General features: G+C 39.8%; 3 protein-coding genes across 5 annotated transcripts in view; 1 reads left to right on the top strand and 2 right to left on the bottom strand.

The window, feature by feature from the left end:
• Nucleotides 1-402: 402 nt before the first annotated feature.
• ewsr1b (EWS RNA-binding protein 1b) lies at nucleotides 403-8616 on the bottom strand. 2 transcript variants are annotated; one of them, XM_085294382.1, is made up of 15 exons: nucleotides 8529-8616; nucleotides 8023-8059; nucleotides 7669-7720; nucleotides 7313-7463; nucleotides 6984-7179; nucleotides 6627-6886; nucleotides 6352-6508; nucleotides 3064-3101; nucleotides 2456-2485; nucleotides 2152-2267; nucleotides 1927-2056; nucleotides 1722-1832; nucleotides 1403-1529; nucleotides 946-1311; nucleotides 403-804 (listed from the first exon to the last, which is right to left on the bottom strand). In XM_085294382.1, the coding sequence occupies exons 1-15, from the start codon at nucleotides 8542-8544 to the stop codon at nucleotides 768-770; spliced, it is 1824 nt and encodes a 607-aa protein (XP_085150508.1). In that variant the 5' UTR covers nucleotides 8545-8616; the 3' UTR covers nucleotides 403-767. The 2 variants fall into 2 exon arrangements, with proteins under 2 accessions (XP_085150508.1, XP_085150509.1); XM_085294383.1 differs by having other exon boundaries at nucleotides 3064-3098.
• A 53-nt stretch (nucleotides 8617-8669) lies between these two features.
• Nucleotides 8670-11601, top strand: rhbdd3 (rhomboid domain containing 3). The gene is made up of 5 exons (XM_085294387.1): nucleotides 8670-9700; nucleotides 9783-10166; nucleotides 10391-10517; nucleotides 10615-10869; nucleotides 11436-11601. Exons 1-5 carry the CDS (start codon nucleotides 9538-9540, stop codon nucleotides 11599-11601), a joined length of 1095 nt encoding a protein of 364 aa, XP_085150513.1. The 5' UTR covers nucleotides 8670-9537.
• Nucleotides 11602-12480: 879 nt separating this feature from the next.
• The window catches only part of emid1 (EMI domain containing 1), a 55047-nt gene continuing 49979 nt past the window's right edge, over nucleotides 12481-17548 (bottom strand). The window contains exons 13-17 of one of the 2 annotated variants that reach the window (XM_085294385.1): nucleotides 17421-17483; nucleotides 16427-16471; nucleotides 16185-16229; nucleotides 13853-13943; nucleotides 12481-13146 (exon numbers count right to left, since the gene is read on the bottom strand). In XM_085294385.1, coding sequence (XP_085150511.1) covers nucleotides 13013-13146; nucleotides 13853-13943; nucleotides 16185-16229; nucleotides 16427-16471; nucleotides 17421-17483 — 378 coding nt within the window. In that variant the 3' untranslated portion in view covers nucleotides 12481-13012. Of the gene's footprint in view, nucleotides 13147-13852; nucleotides 13944-14112; nucleotides 14198-16184; nucleotides 16230-16426; nucleotides 16472-17420; nucleotides 17484-17548 lie in introns of both variants that reach the window. The other variant, XM_085294386.1, reaches the window with a different exon arrangement.

The raw sequence follows: 17548 nt of genomic DNA, 5'->3' as shown, positions 1-17548 counted from the left end.
TCGGACATAAAAAAGTGGTATCGTGCCATCTCTACTCTCAATTACCAAAAACATTCATCTGTGCTCCTTAGGAAATACCTTTTTTACAATAACGACACTGCTTCCAGTTTTTTTGGAATAAATTTCTTCATTCATCATATGATTTTAAAATCCCCATCAAATATTTGAGTAAGATTAACATCGTGTTTCCTCAAAGAACATACCAAACACACCTTAAGCAGAAAGAGCCTCAAAGAAATACTGAAGTGCCAAAATCTTTGGTTTAACAATTCTGAGTATGTACAGTTCAGAGATGTTATTTTATGTAAGTAGTGTGAATGTGTACAGAGGTCCCTTTATGATTTTAAATTACTTAGGTGCTTAAAATTTGTACAGTTGAGTAAAAGCAAAAAAACCTCAACATTAATTAAGTAAAATTTTATTTCCCACATTTATCAACATACAATAGTTAGTTATGGGAAAGGACAGTTCGTTAATGAATGAAAAATACTGGATTTTACAACACAAAGTCAAACCTAATCTGCATCTTTAAAAAAAAAAAAGAAAGAAAAAAGCAATAACAGGAAGAACAAAACATGCACAATACAAGATTTAGCATAAACATGGGTAAACTAATGACGAGGAAAAAAAATATGGAAACGATATGAATGTAACTGCACAGGTTGCGTGAGAGCAGTTCTATAACCATCAAAATTCGGAACCATAAATTAAAAGAAAATTCTTCTAAAAATCAAATTCCACAAGAGAAACGATCAAGAGCTTCTCCTTCAGTAAGGTCGGTCTCTGCGCTCCTGACGATGATCCCTGCAAACAAAACCAAGGAAGGACAGCAAACACTTCAGTTTCAGTTCCATGTCCAAATTCAGCATTAGAAGGTAGTCATAAAATTACTTAGAGTAATAAGACTGGCACTAAAGTTCACGTTTCAGGTAGCCTAAACCCTACCTCATATCCATCTTGCCCCCTGGTGGTCCCATTCCTCTTCCACCTCTGCCACCCATTCGGTCCATCGGTGGTCCTCCACGGCCGGCCCCACGGAACCCTCCCCTGTCCATTCCACCACGTCCTCTGAATCCACCTCGGTCACCTCCCCAGCCTCCACGGAATCCTCCAGGGCCGCCGGGTCCACCGGGCCCTCCGACTCCTGCTGGACCGCCACGGTCCATACCTCTGCCACCACGCATTCCCATTCCACCTCTGCCACGGTCACCTCCATGGGGAAATGGAGGGCCACCACCCAACCCTTCTGGTTTGGGAGCTTTGCACTGGTTACACTCCATTCTCCAGGCAAAATTCTGATTGCCACAACCCCTGGAAGCACAGATTACATGAATTAAAAAGTTCTGACAAACCAACAAAGTATCAAAAAACCAAGATGGTACACAATGAAAAAAATACATACGGATTAGGACACTCCCAGTCACCGGCTCTCTGCTGCATGTTGCCTCCTGTCGGTCCACCTCTGCCCATACCACGTGGACCACCTCGTGGGACAAAACCACCACGGTCTCCGCCACGGCCCATCATACCTGATATTATAGGGAAATCACAGCACCTTTAAATCATGAAGCTGGACTCAGGCTATTTTAGCATGCAGTTCACATAAAACACGCTACAGGGCTCCTGTGCGAGTTTATCTAAATTCAAACTACCATCAATTAAGATTTACACAAGTACAGCAATAACAGCATAAAATACAGTCCATCACTACCAAAATTTACCTCCACGTCCCATCATGCCATCTCGCATAGGCATACCACCTCTCATTCCACCCATCATGGGTTTTCGGCGTGCCATGGACACCTTAAGTCTTCTGCCTTGGAACTCTTTTCCTAATATTTAAAGAAAGAAGAAATTGTTTACTAATAATATTAATACTACTACTACTACTAATAATAATAAAGATTTGATGTCGATGAAATGTACCATCAAAATGCTCCACAGCTGCTTTGGCACAAACTGGCTCCTCATAGGACAGAGTGGCGTCCCCCTTTGGCTTTCCAGAGTCCTTGTCTGTGTATATGTTAATCGCAGGCTGGCCAAGTCTGCGGTTAATCTTGATGTGTAGAAAGAAGAGGGGAAGGAAAAAAACATTTACTTTATTGTTAATTAGGTGTGTTTGCAACTACATTTAGAATAAAGTGTTCTTACCCTAATTGGACCGACGTGTTTGAAGAATTCAGCCATTTCCTCGAGGTTAGCCTTCTCAGTCAATCCTGTGATATAAATTGTGCTGTTCTCTGAGTCATCCTGCTCCTCTGGGCGTCCTACGAGGAAACCCATTTACAATTTTTTTTTTGTTTTTAAACAGTTGCTTATTTAAAAAAAAAAAAAAAAAAAAAAACACAACAACAACAACAACAACAAAAAAAAAAAAAACAAAAAAAACAAACAAGCTGTACAGAGTTTATGAAACACCAATTTCAAGGAACCTAACAGGAGTTTAGTGACTCACCCATCTCACGCTCGTTGTCGCCCATAGGTCCTGTGGTCCATCAGCCAGGAGGAAAGAAACAGATTGATACAAGTCAGTGTTGAGAACTCTTGTTTAGTAAACTCCACCTAAAGAGTACTACAAAACATAATCCAGACACTCCCTTATAGACGCATCAGCCATATTGGGAAAAGTTGAAAATAGCACCTTAAGGTACACACAATTCCCACAAGTGATATATTGAATTGAAAATAGGACACCTTGGACCCTTTGGCAAATATTTGTGTGTCATTTGAAAAGCCTCTTAGACCAGTAGCAAATCCTCAAAAAACCCCATGAATTCTGCTCAGATTTCTTAAAGCAGTAACAAAACGCATTCGAGTTGAAATTTGTGATTAACCTTTTGAAAACTCAAGTGTCAAACCATAAGCAGTGACTGAACTATACAGTACCCCAGAGAGAATGGTCTCAGGCAATGGGAAAAAAAATAATTTCCAATATTTTCAGATGTGTTTGTATAAATAAATTTTGACGACCACAAAGTATGTCACATCAATACTCGAGGCATATTTGCTCAAAAAAGTTTAAGTCTTTGAAAGGACTAACCAGTGTAATACTCGTTAACTTACCACCAGGCTTACTGAAGCCACCTCTGTCTCCAGCGCTGCTATGGGGGAATAAATGGAGATATGAAGGCGATTTCCCTTTTACAGCCACTTCCATGGCTCGAGCAAAGTGGCTTGATTGAGGGAGTAATCAAAACATTCTAACTAGCCGGACAGCAACTTTCACATAATAAAAATTCCCCATAATCAGAAATACATAATCTAACTGAGGGTATTAGTTTAGGAATTATGCGCCATTCCTTAGTTAGCTAAAAACAACTTCAGAAACATTTTTTAGTAGAGGATACACATGAAAAAAAATAAATAAAAAACTAACATTTTTTACTGGTATTTAAATTGTGACAAAACCCAAACATTTGTACACAGATAGAAAAGATTTCAGATGCATTGACGGAATACAGTTTTACCCAGAAACAAACTATGGCCGCACTAACATTACTTCTAAGGAAAATTACAGCACAAGCAGATATTACACATGTAAAATAAGACAATGCATCTGAAATTTCACAAGAAGGCCTAGTGATTACATTCACCAGGTAATAAAAACAAATACAAGTATACATGTTTCCAAACAAAACACCAAAACTTTTCGTTTTCTTCTTCTTCTTAAACATAGTTTACCAAGGGAAATTAAAAACAAAGACTTGGTCGCTTAAAGAACCCATCATGCTCATAAAAACCACCATCCTCAGTTCTTGAAAAATGGCAGACCTTGAATCTTTGTTAAAGCTCCTTCTGCTGCTTAAGCTGGCGGCTCTGTACTGAGTACAGATACTTTTTAGAGAAAAGATGGTTTTAAATGGCTCTCACTGTTACCTGTACGGTATAAATGTGACAAAGCATGTTAAAAATGTGCTCAAAAGAAAGTGATCAAACAGTTGTATTCCAAACCACAAAAACAATTCAAAACATTTCAGAATGACATAACGTGCCCCCCACCTCCCCCCAGAATATATAAATATACCTGTGCAAAGCTAAACCTAAGCTAATCTTCAAATTTAATGATAGAAACCTGCTACACTGCATCTGAAATACAATGATTTAATCTTATTTATGCTTTCTAACTGAGAACTATTTTGTTTATATTATACTTTTAAAGTGTGGCCTTGTATGAGATTTGCTGAAATACTTCAGTGTCTGTGTGTGTGCATTTGCGCCACCAAAAACCAGAGATGTCATGCAGAACCCTCTTTCTTAAAAAGGAAAGGAAGGAGAAAAAAAACAACCCCCCCCCCAAAAAAAAAACAACTTTTGCCACTGAAAAATAACCATGAAAAATTCTAAACACACCTTAAAATGGACACCTGAAATGAACACCCGATGATGCCCGTGCATTTCTGCCACAAAACTGCTCATTCAAGCTTTGGGCAGGATTCTTTCCCAAAAGAAGGGAAAAAAACCAAAAAAAACCCAAACCCCTGTCATGTTACCAATAGTCACGTTAATGGCTGCTGATGTAAAACTTGATAGCGCAAGTATGAATTTTAAATAGTATTTTTAAACCTTTAAACAGCTCTTCTAAACCAAACCAAATGTGCAGTACAACATGACGGTACAACCCTCTGATGAACTTCAAACACCTGAAATGTGTCTCTGTAACCGTTTTAACTTGGTAAAAATCACATCTGCACAATAGAAAACCTGTTCCGATGCTCAATCTGTAGACAATTTTCTTGTCTATTAAATGGAAGTACCAGAGAGAGTGTCCAGGATGTGTTCCAATTTCCTTATCATGAGAAATACATTTTCACAAGACCCTTAAAACAAGTATAGTGCACCCAAAAGCTGTTTTGAGATTTGACTAATGACAAAACAAAAATCCACTTTGGACTGAATGCATCCACACTAACCACCCCATGAGAAATCTTTATATATTTTTTGGAACAGATGGGTCTGTGCATACCTTCAATAAGCCCTGTTTTCCCATGCCTTCAACGTCAAAAAACCACTATACCTACATTTTTCTTTCCTCAAGCTGTCAAAAACACCAAAAAACAGCCAGTATATGGCTGGAAAATAACCACGTGTATCAGAAAATTAACCAGGATTTTGAAATTTATTAAAACTTCCCTCTGAGTGTTTTGCCATTAATATAGGCTTACCGTTCTTACTGTCCTTTGTTTTGTTTTTTTGCTTTAATGGTTAGTAAAAAATAAATAAATAAATCTGAACATCAAAGTAACCCTTGAAAGAGATTATTAACCTGAGATTATTTTTTTTAAAACAAAAACAAAAACTTACTTTGGTCCAAGAGATGACATCAAATGAGAAACTACTTTTGGGAGTAATGTCAGAGCGGCAAATGACAAAAATTCTTAAAATAGATGGTTAATTACTCTGTCTTCTTGTAATTGATGTCATTTACTTTTGAGGTGTTTCTTTAAACAACCATTTAAACATCTAGATTAATTTAAAGTGCCATTTCCCGCCTTTTTTGGCATTTTCTCAACCCAATGAAATGGGGACAAATACATATTGTCACCGGTTGCCCTTTAGAAACCTATGAGACTCTGAAAAACCACCAATGAATTGCCAAAAAATGAATAATAAATAAAACTTATCAAGAAAATGTACTGACCCAAATACTGCTCTCTAGTAAAACACAAACGTGCATGTGAAATGGAACTTAATGTGCTACATGAGCCCAGCGTCCATTTATACATTTCTTAAAATACCTGTCGTAATATATGACCTTACAGGACTAGACTCCAGCATCTAACTGTATTATTCCAGTTAGTCACTCTACAGAGAATAATTCAGCATGCTGACAAACTGAACTGGTGGGAAACTAAAGAAAGTAGGGTTAGAATTCTGTATGTCTTTATGTAGATATTCTTACAGATTGTACCATGTTCCCTGACAAACGTTGAAATCTGAAACTACGTTTTCCTATGCTATACTGTTGATACTGCCCAGTAATCAAATCGTGGTCTAGGATATAAGCTGTCCAACCTAAATTTTATGCACAGGTCTCTGATCAAAATCGGCACTTTTTTCTTCTTCTTACCTTTGACCAAGAGAGAGGCAGGGTTGAGACAAAACTCATTCTTATTGCTGGCATATACAACATATGCCACTGCATGTATTATACTAGCTATATGCAATTCATTAGCACCGATTGCTGATGAATCAGTATCAAATGCTAATAAATTCCCCTTACAAGACTGCCATTATGTTTTCCTGTATTATTCTGACGTTACAGCAGGGTTTGTCTCAGCTCTGCCTCAAATGGCAACGGCACCTGCAAAGACTGAATAAATGTGAGATTAAGTGCTTAAGAAAGACACTTACCCCATGCCGCGCCCCATGCCTCCACGCCCACGATGCATCATTCCACCACGGTCAAAGTCCCTTCCAAGGCCCCTGCTGTCCCCTACTCCAGGGTACCTCGTAGGCTCAGAGCCTGGATAACCAGAACCTCCACCCTGCCCGTCCTGCCTGTAACTGTCTACAAGAGGAACAACAATATCAAAACATGCAGTCATCACAGAATGATCACAGTGGAATCGAACAGATGCGCTTAGTTGAGAGAGCAGCTGTTTAGGCAGGAGGAAAGCAAAGCTTACTGTAATGGCCGGACTGACTGTAACTCGGTGGTCCACCTTGCTGGTTGTACTGGTTGGCTGGAGGCTGCCCATATGATCCACCGGCCTGGGGAGGGTAAGCAGGAGGAGCTTGTTGCTGTGGCTGGGTCTGCTGTTGGTATCCCTGCTGCTGGCTGTAGCCTGCCTGCTGGCCTTGGTAACCAGGTTGTTGCTGACCATATGCTGCTGGCTGGGAGTAGCTACTCTGGTTGTAAGTAGCCGGCTGGCTGTTAGCATTGTAACTGATGGAGACAAAGCACAGACAAAATGTAAGTAATCCGATAAGCATGTTCTTCTGGAATTCACGTGTTATTTTGTTGTCAGATGAGATGTTCATACCTCTGAGGGGCAGTGGGAGCAGCCTGTTGGCCATAACCAGGGTAGGCAGACTGAGCCGTGTATCCTGGCTGAGAGCCATAAGACTGGGAGGCAGCTGGAGCAGCAGCAGCAGGAGTACTGTCATAACCACTGGCTCCGTAACCCTGGGTTGACTGTGAATAGCTGTGAGTAGCAGACTGGGCAGCAGGGTAGCCAGCTATACAAAAGACATCACATATCACAAAGAGAAAAAAAAGATATTTGATATTCATTCCTGTTCACATTGTAATTTGACTGTTTAACAACAGAATAATTAAAAATAAATAAATTAAAACAAAACAAAAACTGACCTGATGCTGGTTGGCCATATGATCCAGATCCATACTGTTGCTGCTGCTGGGGGTAGCCTCCAGCTGCAGGTGTTGTCTGACTGTAACTGCTATCAGCAGCTGCTGCAGCAGGTTGGGTATATGAGCCATAATTCTGCTGGCCATAGCTTTGCTGAAAGACCAAATACAGTAGCCATTAGGCACAATAAACCTCAACTAAGCATTATTTAAAAGCTCCATTTGCTTAAAGCACAAACAACCTATATGACTGCCAGCAGTAAACAAATAACCATCCCAAGTTTCCCCCACAATCATTAAATGTTTTAAGCACAAGGCATGCTTTGATCAAATCTGCACAATTAAATCAATAATGGTACCTGAGCAGATTGTCCATAATTCTGTGAGGGCTGGGCAGCATAGGAAGCATACCTGTAAACATATGCATCAAAATTTTAGGATCATCAGAAATCCGGGTACTGCCTGAAAAAAATATCATGCTGTGCGCTGTTTAAAATGGTCTTTATCCAAAAGATGTTTACTACGATCTAAAGAAGGTTACAAAACGACCAAAAGTAATCCATGTTTGCATATTGGTTTTAAAAAATATATACAGGTTTACATTTGCATCCACCCTAATCTCCGCTTTGTTTCCTTTCTTCGAAAGAATTAGGTCATATTGGATGGTTAAAAATCTCAAAGCCATTTTAATAAAGGTAACTGAAAAACCTTACCCCTGTTGAGCCCCGGTCTGGTTGTAGGAGCTGTAATCTGTAAATGGGGAAAAAGGGTTAGTTTAAAAAAAATAAAACAAGAAACAATAGTTTCAGATCTTAGCGCGCGAGCCGCACGTTACAGGCCCGTTCTTAGGTTGCCATTCAAAACGGAGACAACTAGACCATTCACTAAACCTATACACTACTTCACAGCCAACGAAACCACTCAGAGATCGACGCACCCGTTAAACAGGATTAGTTTTAAATTGGTAATATGCGGAAAAACGCAGTGTGCACAAATGAAAAAACATCCGGAGTAAATACCGCAAAGACTCGACGAGCTAACTTGTCTAGGCCTCGGACGCGGAGCCGACTAAGTTCATGTTATTCAATGAAGAAAAGTGGCTAAAAAGACAAACTATGCAAACATACTCACAATTAGGATACATTCATGTAAATTAATGTTTCAATGAAAACCAACATTTACTTTAAAAGTCAGCAATTGTCGCAATTTTTTTACTCACCCGAAGCAGACGCCATTTTAGTGTGCCTACAAGAGACGAATGGACGAAGAATGCTGCCGCAGAAACGCACTTCTCTTCGCGGCAACCGCGAAATCTCGCGACATAACGCGATACTGTTTGGGGGCTGCTGTAGCGAGAGCATTACAGATTAGATACACAAATCGACACGTACGTTTACAATAATAGCCGCATAGTCTGTGCTTTTAAATTTTAAACAACATAAAAAAACGCTGATTTGTAAATATTCGGAAGTCAACGTGATTTAGGGAGGGGTTATACAAGAAGTAAAATAAATACCTGTTTTTCAAGTATCCTTATGACTTAGCGTGATTATACCCACTCTGGGTAATAGATCGTAACTAGACCAGTTCTCGTGGGCCACTTAAAAAAATCTTTATAGAACAATTTTCATATATTTGTTTCCATCTCTTCTGCCCTCTTGGCCAGATCTTAAAAAATGTCTTTGAAAACAGTTCATTCAAATAATAATCTAAATCCTGCTGGTGGTTGACGGCTTGCTAGCAGTATGTCCAGCAGGTGGGGGTAGTGCATCTTTATGCTATTGTTTTACTGCGAAGAAAAAGACGTAACGCGGAAGTTTGCTTTCATTTTCTGAATATTTTCACACTGGAGATTTGTTTATAATTGTAGGACTTTATTAGTTATGCTTTGATTATTCTTTTTTTCCTTAAAATATTTCATCACATACGCTTTGAGGATATGGCTATTTTATATACGATCAGAAGAAATTAGAGGTTGTCGTACTAGTTAGATATTTCATGTCTTTTGGTGGAATTTCTGCAGGCACTAACCTCAGTTTGAAGGATCTTTGACGGGCTGTCTTAATGCTGTGAGGACAATAATGGGTTCAGTTTAATGCCACAAACTATTTTTCGTGTTATGCAAACCAGCATATGTTTGTTTACCAATATTATGCCACTATAGCAAAAAACAAACCCTCCAAAAAGTGAGTAGAGAAACTACAGCTGATCGTGAATAATCGTGAATAATGCTGGACTGTATGTCGTCAGTGCGGTTCTGGTTTGGATCAGGTCGTCCTGGCTTCTGCCTGGGGACCTCTTTATTGGTAACACTCATGCTACTGATGTATGCTGGGGGCATCCAGGCAAGTCTCAGTGTTGGTCCAGGAGGAGACTTCCCGAGGTTCACAGGTAACCCTTTTTTTGAGTTCAGATCTCACAGACAAGAATTGGTAAAAATCAAAACATATGCATGACCTCTTCCCCTCCTCAGATGTGTTCCTGTATGCTCTCAGCCATGATGAGCTGCCCTCTCTGCTGGTCAGTGTAGCTCTGGTGCTGCTGCTTGGATCTTGTCAGGAGCGCCGCTGGGGGACACTCGCCTTACTCGTCCTCTCCACCCTGACAATCATCGCACTACCTTTTCTTTACACCCTGCTCCTCTTTATTGGTGGGGGTGAGGCGAGCCGGATCTTTGGCTTCTCTGCCGTCCAGCTTGCTTTATTTACAGCACAGTGTCGACAGGTGACACAGAGGAGGGTGCTGAGATGTCTGCCTGTCTGGTTTCTCCCGTGGCTTTTTCTGCTGATTGGTCTGCTGCTGCTGCCCGGGACACCAGCTCTGCTTCACTTCTGTGCAATATGCATTGGGCACAACTGTATCCTACCCCGATTTTGCAATTGTTTGAAACCAAAAGCATTATATTGTGATTTATAGAGAAACAATTTTACTTGTTTTTTGACTTATTAGGACTTTTACTATTAGCTCACTTTTCTCTTATTTTTCTTGAACTCTCAATTTGTTTCTCCAGGTTTAAATCTTTGATGATGTTCATTTCCATATTCATAAGTCTTTCTATATAATACTTAATGTATCGCTCAGATCATCAGCCCTTTATCGGGATGTTACAGGAGCTGGAGGAGTCCAGAGTCTTGGATTTCATCCCTGACTGGATGTATGTTTCCACCACAGCCAGGTTAAGGTTGCCTAGCTACGCTACCTCACACAGGTGTGACTCATTTCGTTCACATCACAAGTCTCAATGAACATTCATTGGTCTTAACCTGTGTTTATTCTGAACATTTTAACCTCGTGTGTTGTCACAGATCTCAACCAGTTTCTCAGACGATACCCGTAGATCAGTCAGCTGCTGTCCCAATGAACCAACCTTCTGCTTCAAACCACCGCTCATGGATTGAACCTTTGCCTGCCTGGATAATGGAGGAGTCTACTGTGACTGCTGAGGCAGAGGTGCTGGAGGAGCAGATGCTTAGAGCGGGGATACTGGCCTCATTACAGGATGCTCCCGATGATCCTGGTGCAAAAGTGGAGGTTCCTAAATCATCGGTTTCCTCTTTGCGGTTAGTAATAACTTAATATCTTGAATTTTATGTCAGTATGCAGATGTGTGTGTATGTATTTTTTTTTTTTTTAAACCTAGTACTACTCGATTTTCTCATAGAATACTGTGGAAAAGTCTTGAGACATCCCTCTTTGTTTTTACAGTGTGCTTCCAGACTTTCTTTTAAGTTGTCTTGAGCAATGTTTAAAGGTCTTCTGACATTGGCTGCTTTTCCCTGTATTTTCTATTTAATCCAGGAATGGCTTTTCTTTTTTCTTGTTTTTTTTAAACCATTTAACACCGACCTATCAATCATTCGAGCATATAAAAGGTTGTGCTTAGACACTTTGTTACTAGCAGCCCGTCACAAAAATACATTATTTGTCATTTGCTCAATTTTTTTGCTTGAATCTTTGAAAACTCCCTAAGAAAACACAGTTTGACAAATATAAAATAGTTTTGCACCAATGAGGTGATTCCCAAAAGCTATTAGCTGAAAACTTAGCACGGTGCGCAGCGTCGTGAGTGGTGGCTCAAGACTTTTGCACAGTACTTTATATATACTTACACAAAGTTTCCTCCTAGTCTTCAGCAGCTGGAGAAGATGGGCTTCCCCACAGAAAAAGCTGTTGTGGCTCTAGCAGCATCAAAACAGCTAGATGGCGCCATCTCCTTGCTTATAGAAGACAGCATCGGAGAACAAGCTGTGGTGGTATCTAAGGGGAAGAGCCCACTGCCACCAAACACCTAACTCGCCTCACAAGTCTGGACCGAAGTTATGCTTGGGTTTTGCTGAGCTTCAGTATGTTCCCCATGGGTTAATTGAAAAACTATTTTATTGATAACAACAATTACAGCCGTGAGTGTAGATGCAGAGTTTAGATTTTCTGTATATGCAAAGATAAATGTATGGTGGAAAGAGTGGATGTCATTTTATTTATCAAAGTGTTTAATGAATACTGGTGTCATGTAAAAAAGAGAAAAAAATAAAATAAAAAAATAAAAAACAGTGGACATTATTTTTATTACACCGATCATCTAGACAGGATTATATTAACACTGTAAAACATTTTGCAAGAAAAAAGTTAAAAGTATGAAATGGTTACACAACAGCATACAAAATAAACTACAGTTCATTTTAAATAGTTTCACAATAAATGCAGAAAAAAAAGTCTTTTCATCATAACAGTATAAGCAGTTTACCAGCACAACAGTGGTAAAAGTATATTCAAGTTAACGTAACAGTTTTGCCATTTTCTCCATATGTGTGTGTGCGTGTGTGTGTGTGTGTGTGTGTGTGTGTGCTAAAGATCATGAAATATCCTGTGAGGTCTGTTTTCCTTTCAACATGTTTCCAGATTGCAACATCATTTATGGCTGTTTCTAAATATGTGGAGGCTTAAACAAGATGCAAATGTTTGTGCACGTTTACCAAGTTTAAATGTCGAAACGCTTTATCAGTACATAATTTAGAGGAGGAGGGGAGGGACCAGAACAGTACAAATCACCGTTATCAGCACTTATCTCAGTTAGTGAACGGATCACTTAATCTTTTTAGTGCACTACATAACATTGAGTTAAACAATATGATAGAAGCATAACAAATTACATACTATAGGAGGAGTTTTGTTTGTGTAGTCGTGTCCCGCAAACTGTACAGACTCCATGTGCTTAAATAATGAATTCTGTTTAGGTTGCAGTTATATTGTGAAAGCAACAAAAACTCAAATCCAGTCACTTTTCTCACATCTGACTTCTCTTTCACATGATTACTCTAAATGACCTTTATTCTCCAGGACCGTTTGTAGCTCGAGGAGCACCACAGAAGATTCAGATTTTTTCACCATCCTAATTGTGAGGCTTGGAGTTCTGTAGCCAAACAAATGAAAAACAGAAAGAGCAGCTGGAAGTATTGTGTAAAGGTAAATTGTTTGGTTATGGCGATGGATGGGGTTCGAACTAGTTCTCAGGTTCCCGATGGAGCAGGGCATTGTCGAGTACCAGTGGAGTTTCCCTGAGGTGTCCCCCATCCTATATTAGATGATACAGCCCAGAGAGGGTGTCAGTTAACGTCTAACTCTGTTGAGTGTTGATGAAACTTATAGGAGGGGAAGTCAAGCCTCTCCCCCCGCCTGTGATCCTCAGGGTGAGCCAGGGGGTGGCTACTTTCCTCGAACCTTGGTGTCGGAGGACAGAGGAGAAGCAAGTCGATGTGGAATTGAACCTGATCGCTTATCTCTGTAGAAACTAGGGGAGGATGTGCCAAACGGTCCATCCCCAGACCCTAGATCAGGCTCTGTTGAAGAAAGACAGCAGTTGGAACGGCACTTCCGTCTCCACCAGTATGTGTGCACTTTGTAGTCCTAATCCAAACCTATAAGTGGATTCTTAACTTGTTTTAGGCAAGCTGCAGCTGACTAATATGTTGTTGACTAATATGCTTTGTGTGTTTCTTATAAACTTATTGGAAAAATGTCCATCTTAATTTTCCAGCACCCTTCAAATGGTCCAGAATGAGTCCAAAAGATGAGCTAATTTAAAAAAGAAGAGCACCAATTCATCACACTGGAAAAGCCAAAACCAGTGACAGTTTGGCACATTTTTATTTTCAATCATTTTATTGTCAGGGTGTAGACCTCTGAGTCTTTCTACTTCACTATGAAACAAGCTGATAATTCTTTAATATTAGGTAAATATTTATATTTTTTAATTATTATTGGTGCTCAGAAGTGTACCAAGTGAGACAAACTTAAAGTTGTGAGAAGAGAAAAATCCACAAACATCTATAAGTAAAACCTTGGCAGAAGATTGTAGGCTCACATGTGTCATAGTACCAAAACAGCTTCTTTAAAGGATTGCATTTCTTAAAACACATCTACAACAACATTTCGTAGTTCAGTTACTGATTATCAGAATTTGCTTTTAGCTTCTAACACTTTAGATCTTGTCAAGAAGGTAAGTGGGGGCCAGCAGTTCTGCGGGTGAGGATGTCTCAGCGTTACCTGGCCAGATGATAGCCTCCAGCAGTGTCACCCTGCGAGTCAGAAGCTCAAGGTCTGCCTGCAAGTTGTGGAACATCTGCAAGCTAATGTCCTATCAGAGAGCAGTGACAGGGGGGGACTGTGTGAGGGTGTGGAAACACGAGCCCGAGTCCTGGGGCTGCTCGTGACTGTTCCCACCCCTCGGTAGGTAGAGTGGGGGTTTGAGTCGCCCACCTTTGACCCCTGCCTAAAGCTGACCCTGCCGCAGGCCTCCTACTCACCATGAATACCGATCATAGTCTCGAGGATTAAAACCCTCTCGGCTAAGATCTTCAGCGCCTCTCTGATCTGATGTATTCCGTCCCCCTGTGAAGATAGATACAGCCGTCAAGGTAAGGAGCACAAGCTAAAGAACTGCTCGCCAAGGTGCAAGTCATTTTTCTCAACACAGTCCAGCAGTTAGAAGGTTAAAACAGTCCACACATCTGCCCAGCACTGTCAGATATTATCCATTCCCTGTATTTCTCTACGCCGCCCTCATACTCGGAGCATGCTTCCATATATAGTCAGTCTCTGCCATGCTGGGCTGGGCAACATCAGCATGCACATTATGGACCTGCATCATGCTGGTGACATAACACTGTTCCAGGATATGCATTTGATCATGCCATCTGCATCTTTTTGTCAGGCAGCAGTTCAGCCAGGAAAATATGTTTGCTTTAGCGCTACAGTTTCATTCTTAGCACTGTGGTTACAACAGTAACCCACCATCACCTGACAGAATGAAGCCAGACTAGATTTACTCTCAAGTCTGTTGTCTTTTGTTAAAGGATGAGCTAACAATTCACGAGTCATACCTTCAAACAGAACACAAGTAGATGAAAAAGAAATATAGAGCATACAGAGACAGCTAAAAGTGTAGACATCACAAAAGAGAGCGTGCAGACAATAGCTGATGATTTGGGTGATTCCCACTACAAAATGCAGCAATTAATACAACCTTATGTTTAAAGAAAAAAGGCAAAGTTATTATAAACAATGTAACTTTAGAGATGGCAGCAGCATTTCTGATTCAGATTAAACTATGTCAGATTTGGGACAAAGGACGTTGTTATTAAGACACTGATGGTCTCCAGAGAACAAATTCTAGTTTGTGAATCATCTCCTGAATGAGCTGGAGGCGAGCATTTGTCGTTTTAGTAAAATATCTTAGCATTATTGGTTAATCGCCATGATGCTCGATACAGGTTTTCAAAATCCCCTCAGGATGAGTCTTGATCCTCTGACCGTTCATCCTGCATCACAATCACGTCATAAGTTTAATCTATCAATAAGCCGCACCTCCTAAAAATCAGTAAACATATTATGCTTGTTGGCTTTAATGCAGCCTCACAGACACTCTTTGGAAGTTTACATCTACTTTGCCTTTTTTCTGTTTTTAACCGCACTCTGTTATTAGTCATTAGATATACTTTTAGTTGATTAACACATCCAGATAAGAGAATAGTTTATTCAGTATAGCAATTTAGGACAAATTCATGCAAGGTTGCATTGGGGGAGAAAAGGGGATAGCTGTATCCACTCCACTCACACCACATCAACACCTCTAAACCAACACCACCCACCACTGACACATATGGAGTGATTTGGCATATACATTTCGCACATTTCTTCTGTGAGTCACTGAATATTCGATAGTCTGTGAAATCAGTTTGTTTTAATTCACATGGAATAATAAAGAATTTTGCCTTTAAAAGGACATGACCGCATCGAGCTGTTCTCTTGGTATGTTTTTGTATTTTTAGATGTATATGCCAAAGTCAGATGCTGAAAAGATGACTGTGAAAGGTAGCCATGGGGACAGCAGCTTGCAGAGGGAGCTTTAGGGTCAAGAGGACAGCAGTCCAGAGCACACCCCGAGGACCAAACAAAAACACGTTAACGTACAAACACACACAGATCAAACGATACAGTCATATATGATCAAACATAAACAACAAAGTAAAGCAGAGACCACGTGACAATCAACAGTCTGAAAAGTCTGAGCCTGAGAGAAAAAAAGATGCTGCTCAATCACCACTTTGTGGTCAATCACCACCACAAATATGGTGACTGCAAACAGATCAAAGCATAAACTGAGAACTTGGCTACACAGTGAAGAGATGATGACATGAATAAAAATATCTTACATTTGGATTGCTCTTGTAAAATGAGAAACAAGTGAAAGAAATGTAAGGATTAAGCATACGTTTCATGCCTAATATTAAAACTTTTGAAACCTCCTGACTACGACTTCTTGTTCAGGCTGTGTGTCACCATTTGAACTGTGAACTACCAGCAGCTGGCATCTTACCGGCAATCCCTTCTCTCCCGGTTCTCCTTTTGGTCCTGGTGCTCCCTGTGAAGAAATGTTAACAGAAAAATTGGTGTGATGCAGCAGTTCACATCAAAAGAAAGAGCACATTCTCTCTCTGATTGCAGCTTTGTTGGTCAATGTGGTTTACAGTGCTGCTGGTGAATGTAGTTTATACTAAAATAACCCAATATGACAGGGTGTTGATATTCTCCCCTTTTCCACATGCAGAGGTGGCTTACCGGCTCGCCGCTCAAGCCCCTCTCTCCTGGGTAACCTGAAGGTCCCTGAAAAATCAAAGACTTGTGTCATTAAGTTGTCAAACAAAGAAAAAACAGCTAAATCTTTCGAAAGAGTCCCTTAAAAAAACCAAAAAAAAAAACTAAAGCTTTTTCCCCTTCGATAGTTCTCATTAACATTATGGTTGTGAAAAAGAAAGTACATCCTCTCTCACCTCTAAGGTTTTACATATTAGAGCATAGCAGAAAAAAAAATCATCATTGTATAGTCCTGATTACATTCTATCACTATTTATGTAACAAAAACAAATCCAAATTCAGAAGCAAGACAAAACCGAGAAGCGAAGAAAATCTGAAACAGAATGGCTGGAAGAGAAAAGAATCGTTGTGTTGCAATGAACCAGACAAAGTCAAAAACCTGATTCAGATGCTGTGACGGGGCCTTAAGAGAGCTGTGCATCAACAAAATAACAGTGAGCCAAAATTCTTCACGCTGATTACAGTTGCTTCAAGTTATTACTGCTAAAAGTGGTTCAAGTAGTTTCTGAATGATGGGGATTATGATGAGGAACACATAACCATGAAGATAAAATGTTAATTCTTTGTGTTTTTAATATTTATATTATTATCATTATTGCAAGAGAAGAACGCACAAAGTGACATATTTATGGGTTGATCGTTGTATGAGATATAAAAGTCTGAAGACATTAAGCACCGCACATATAAATCTAAATAAACATGTACTTGCTTATTGAATCATCTGATTGTCTTGCATATATTATGTTCTTTAACTGCATTGAGAACATGTTAATAAATATTAATAATAAACTAATATTGTCTTACTGTACCGCACTGCACTGCATGTGCTTTTTTACTTTTCTCTGAATATGTCTACAAACTTGTCTTTTAGCTAAGCTTTTTATATTTTCAAAAATGTAATTAACATGCGCTGTGCCTCCATCCAACAAATCAATAATCTAAGCCAAAGTTTACTCACTCTCTCCCCACGTTCTCCCTTTGGCCCCACGGGGCCCTGCGTTCCAGGCACTCCAGGTTTTCCCTGTTTTGAGGCAGAGAGGAAATTGAAAATGACACAGATAAATTTGTACAAAAACAAATCTAATG

The sequence above is a fragment of the Mchenga conophoros genome, linkage group LG12, assembly GCF_057382185.1.
Source record: "Mchenga conophoros isolate Kocher_MC1m ecotype Shallow Benthic linkage group LG12, M_conophoros_male_GT1.1, whole genome shotgun sequence".
Taxonomy (NCBI): Eukaryota; Metazoa; Chordata; class Actinopteri; order Cichliformes; family Cichlidae; genus Mchenga; species Mchenga conophoros.
The sequence above is the reverse complement of the archived record's forward strand: the minus strand, read 5'-3'. Positions and strand labels throughout refer to the sequence as shown.

Excerpts from the sequence above, each read along its gene's own strand:
- ewsr1b (XM_085294382.1), bottom strand. Across the intron at positions 7,464-7,668 it reads ATTATGGACAATCTGCTCAG|CAAAGCTATGGCCAGCAGAA; the intron begins GTACCATTATTG and ends TTGGTCTTTCAG. Across the intron at positions 3,102-6,351 it reads GGCATGGGGCGCGGCATGGG|CAGCGCTGGAGACAGAGGTG; the intron begins GTAAGTGTCTTT and ends ATTCCCCCATAG.
- rhbdd3 (XM_085294387.1), top strand. The coding sequence starts at position 9,538 with ATGCTGGACTGTATGTCGTCAGTGCGGTTCTGGTTTGGATCAGGTCGT. Across the intron at positions 9,701-9,782 it reads AGACTTCCCGAGGTTCACAG|ATGTGTTCCTGTATGCTCTC; the intron begins GTAACCCTTTTT and ends TCCCCTCCTCAG. Across the intron at positions 10,518-10,614 it reads AGCTACGCTACCTCACACAG|ATCTCAACCAGTTTCTCAGA; the intron begins GTGTGACTCATT and ends GTGTTGTCACAG.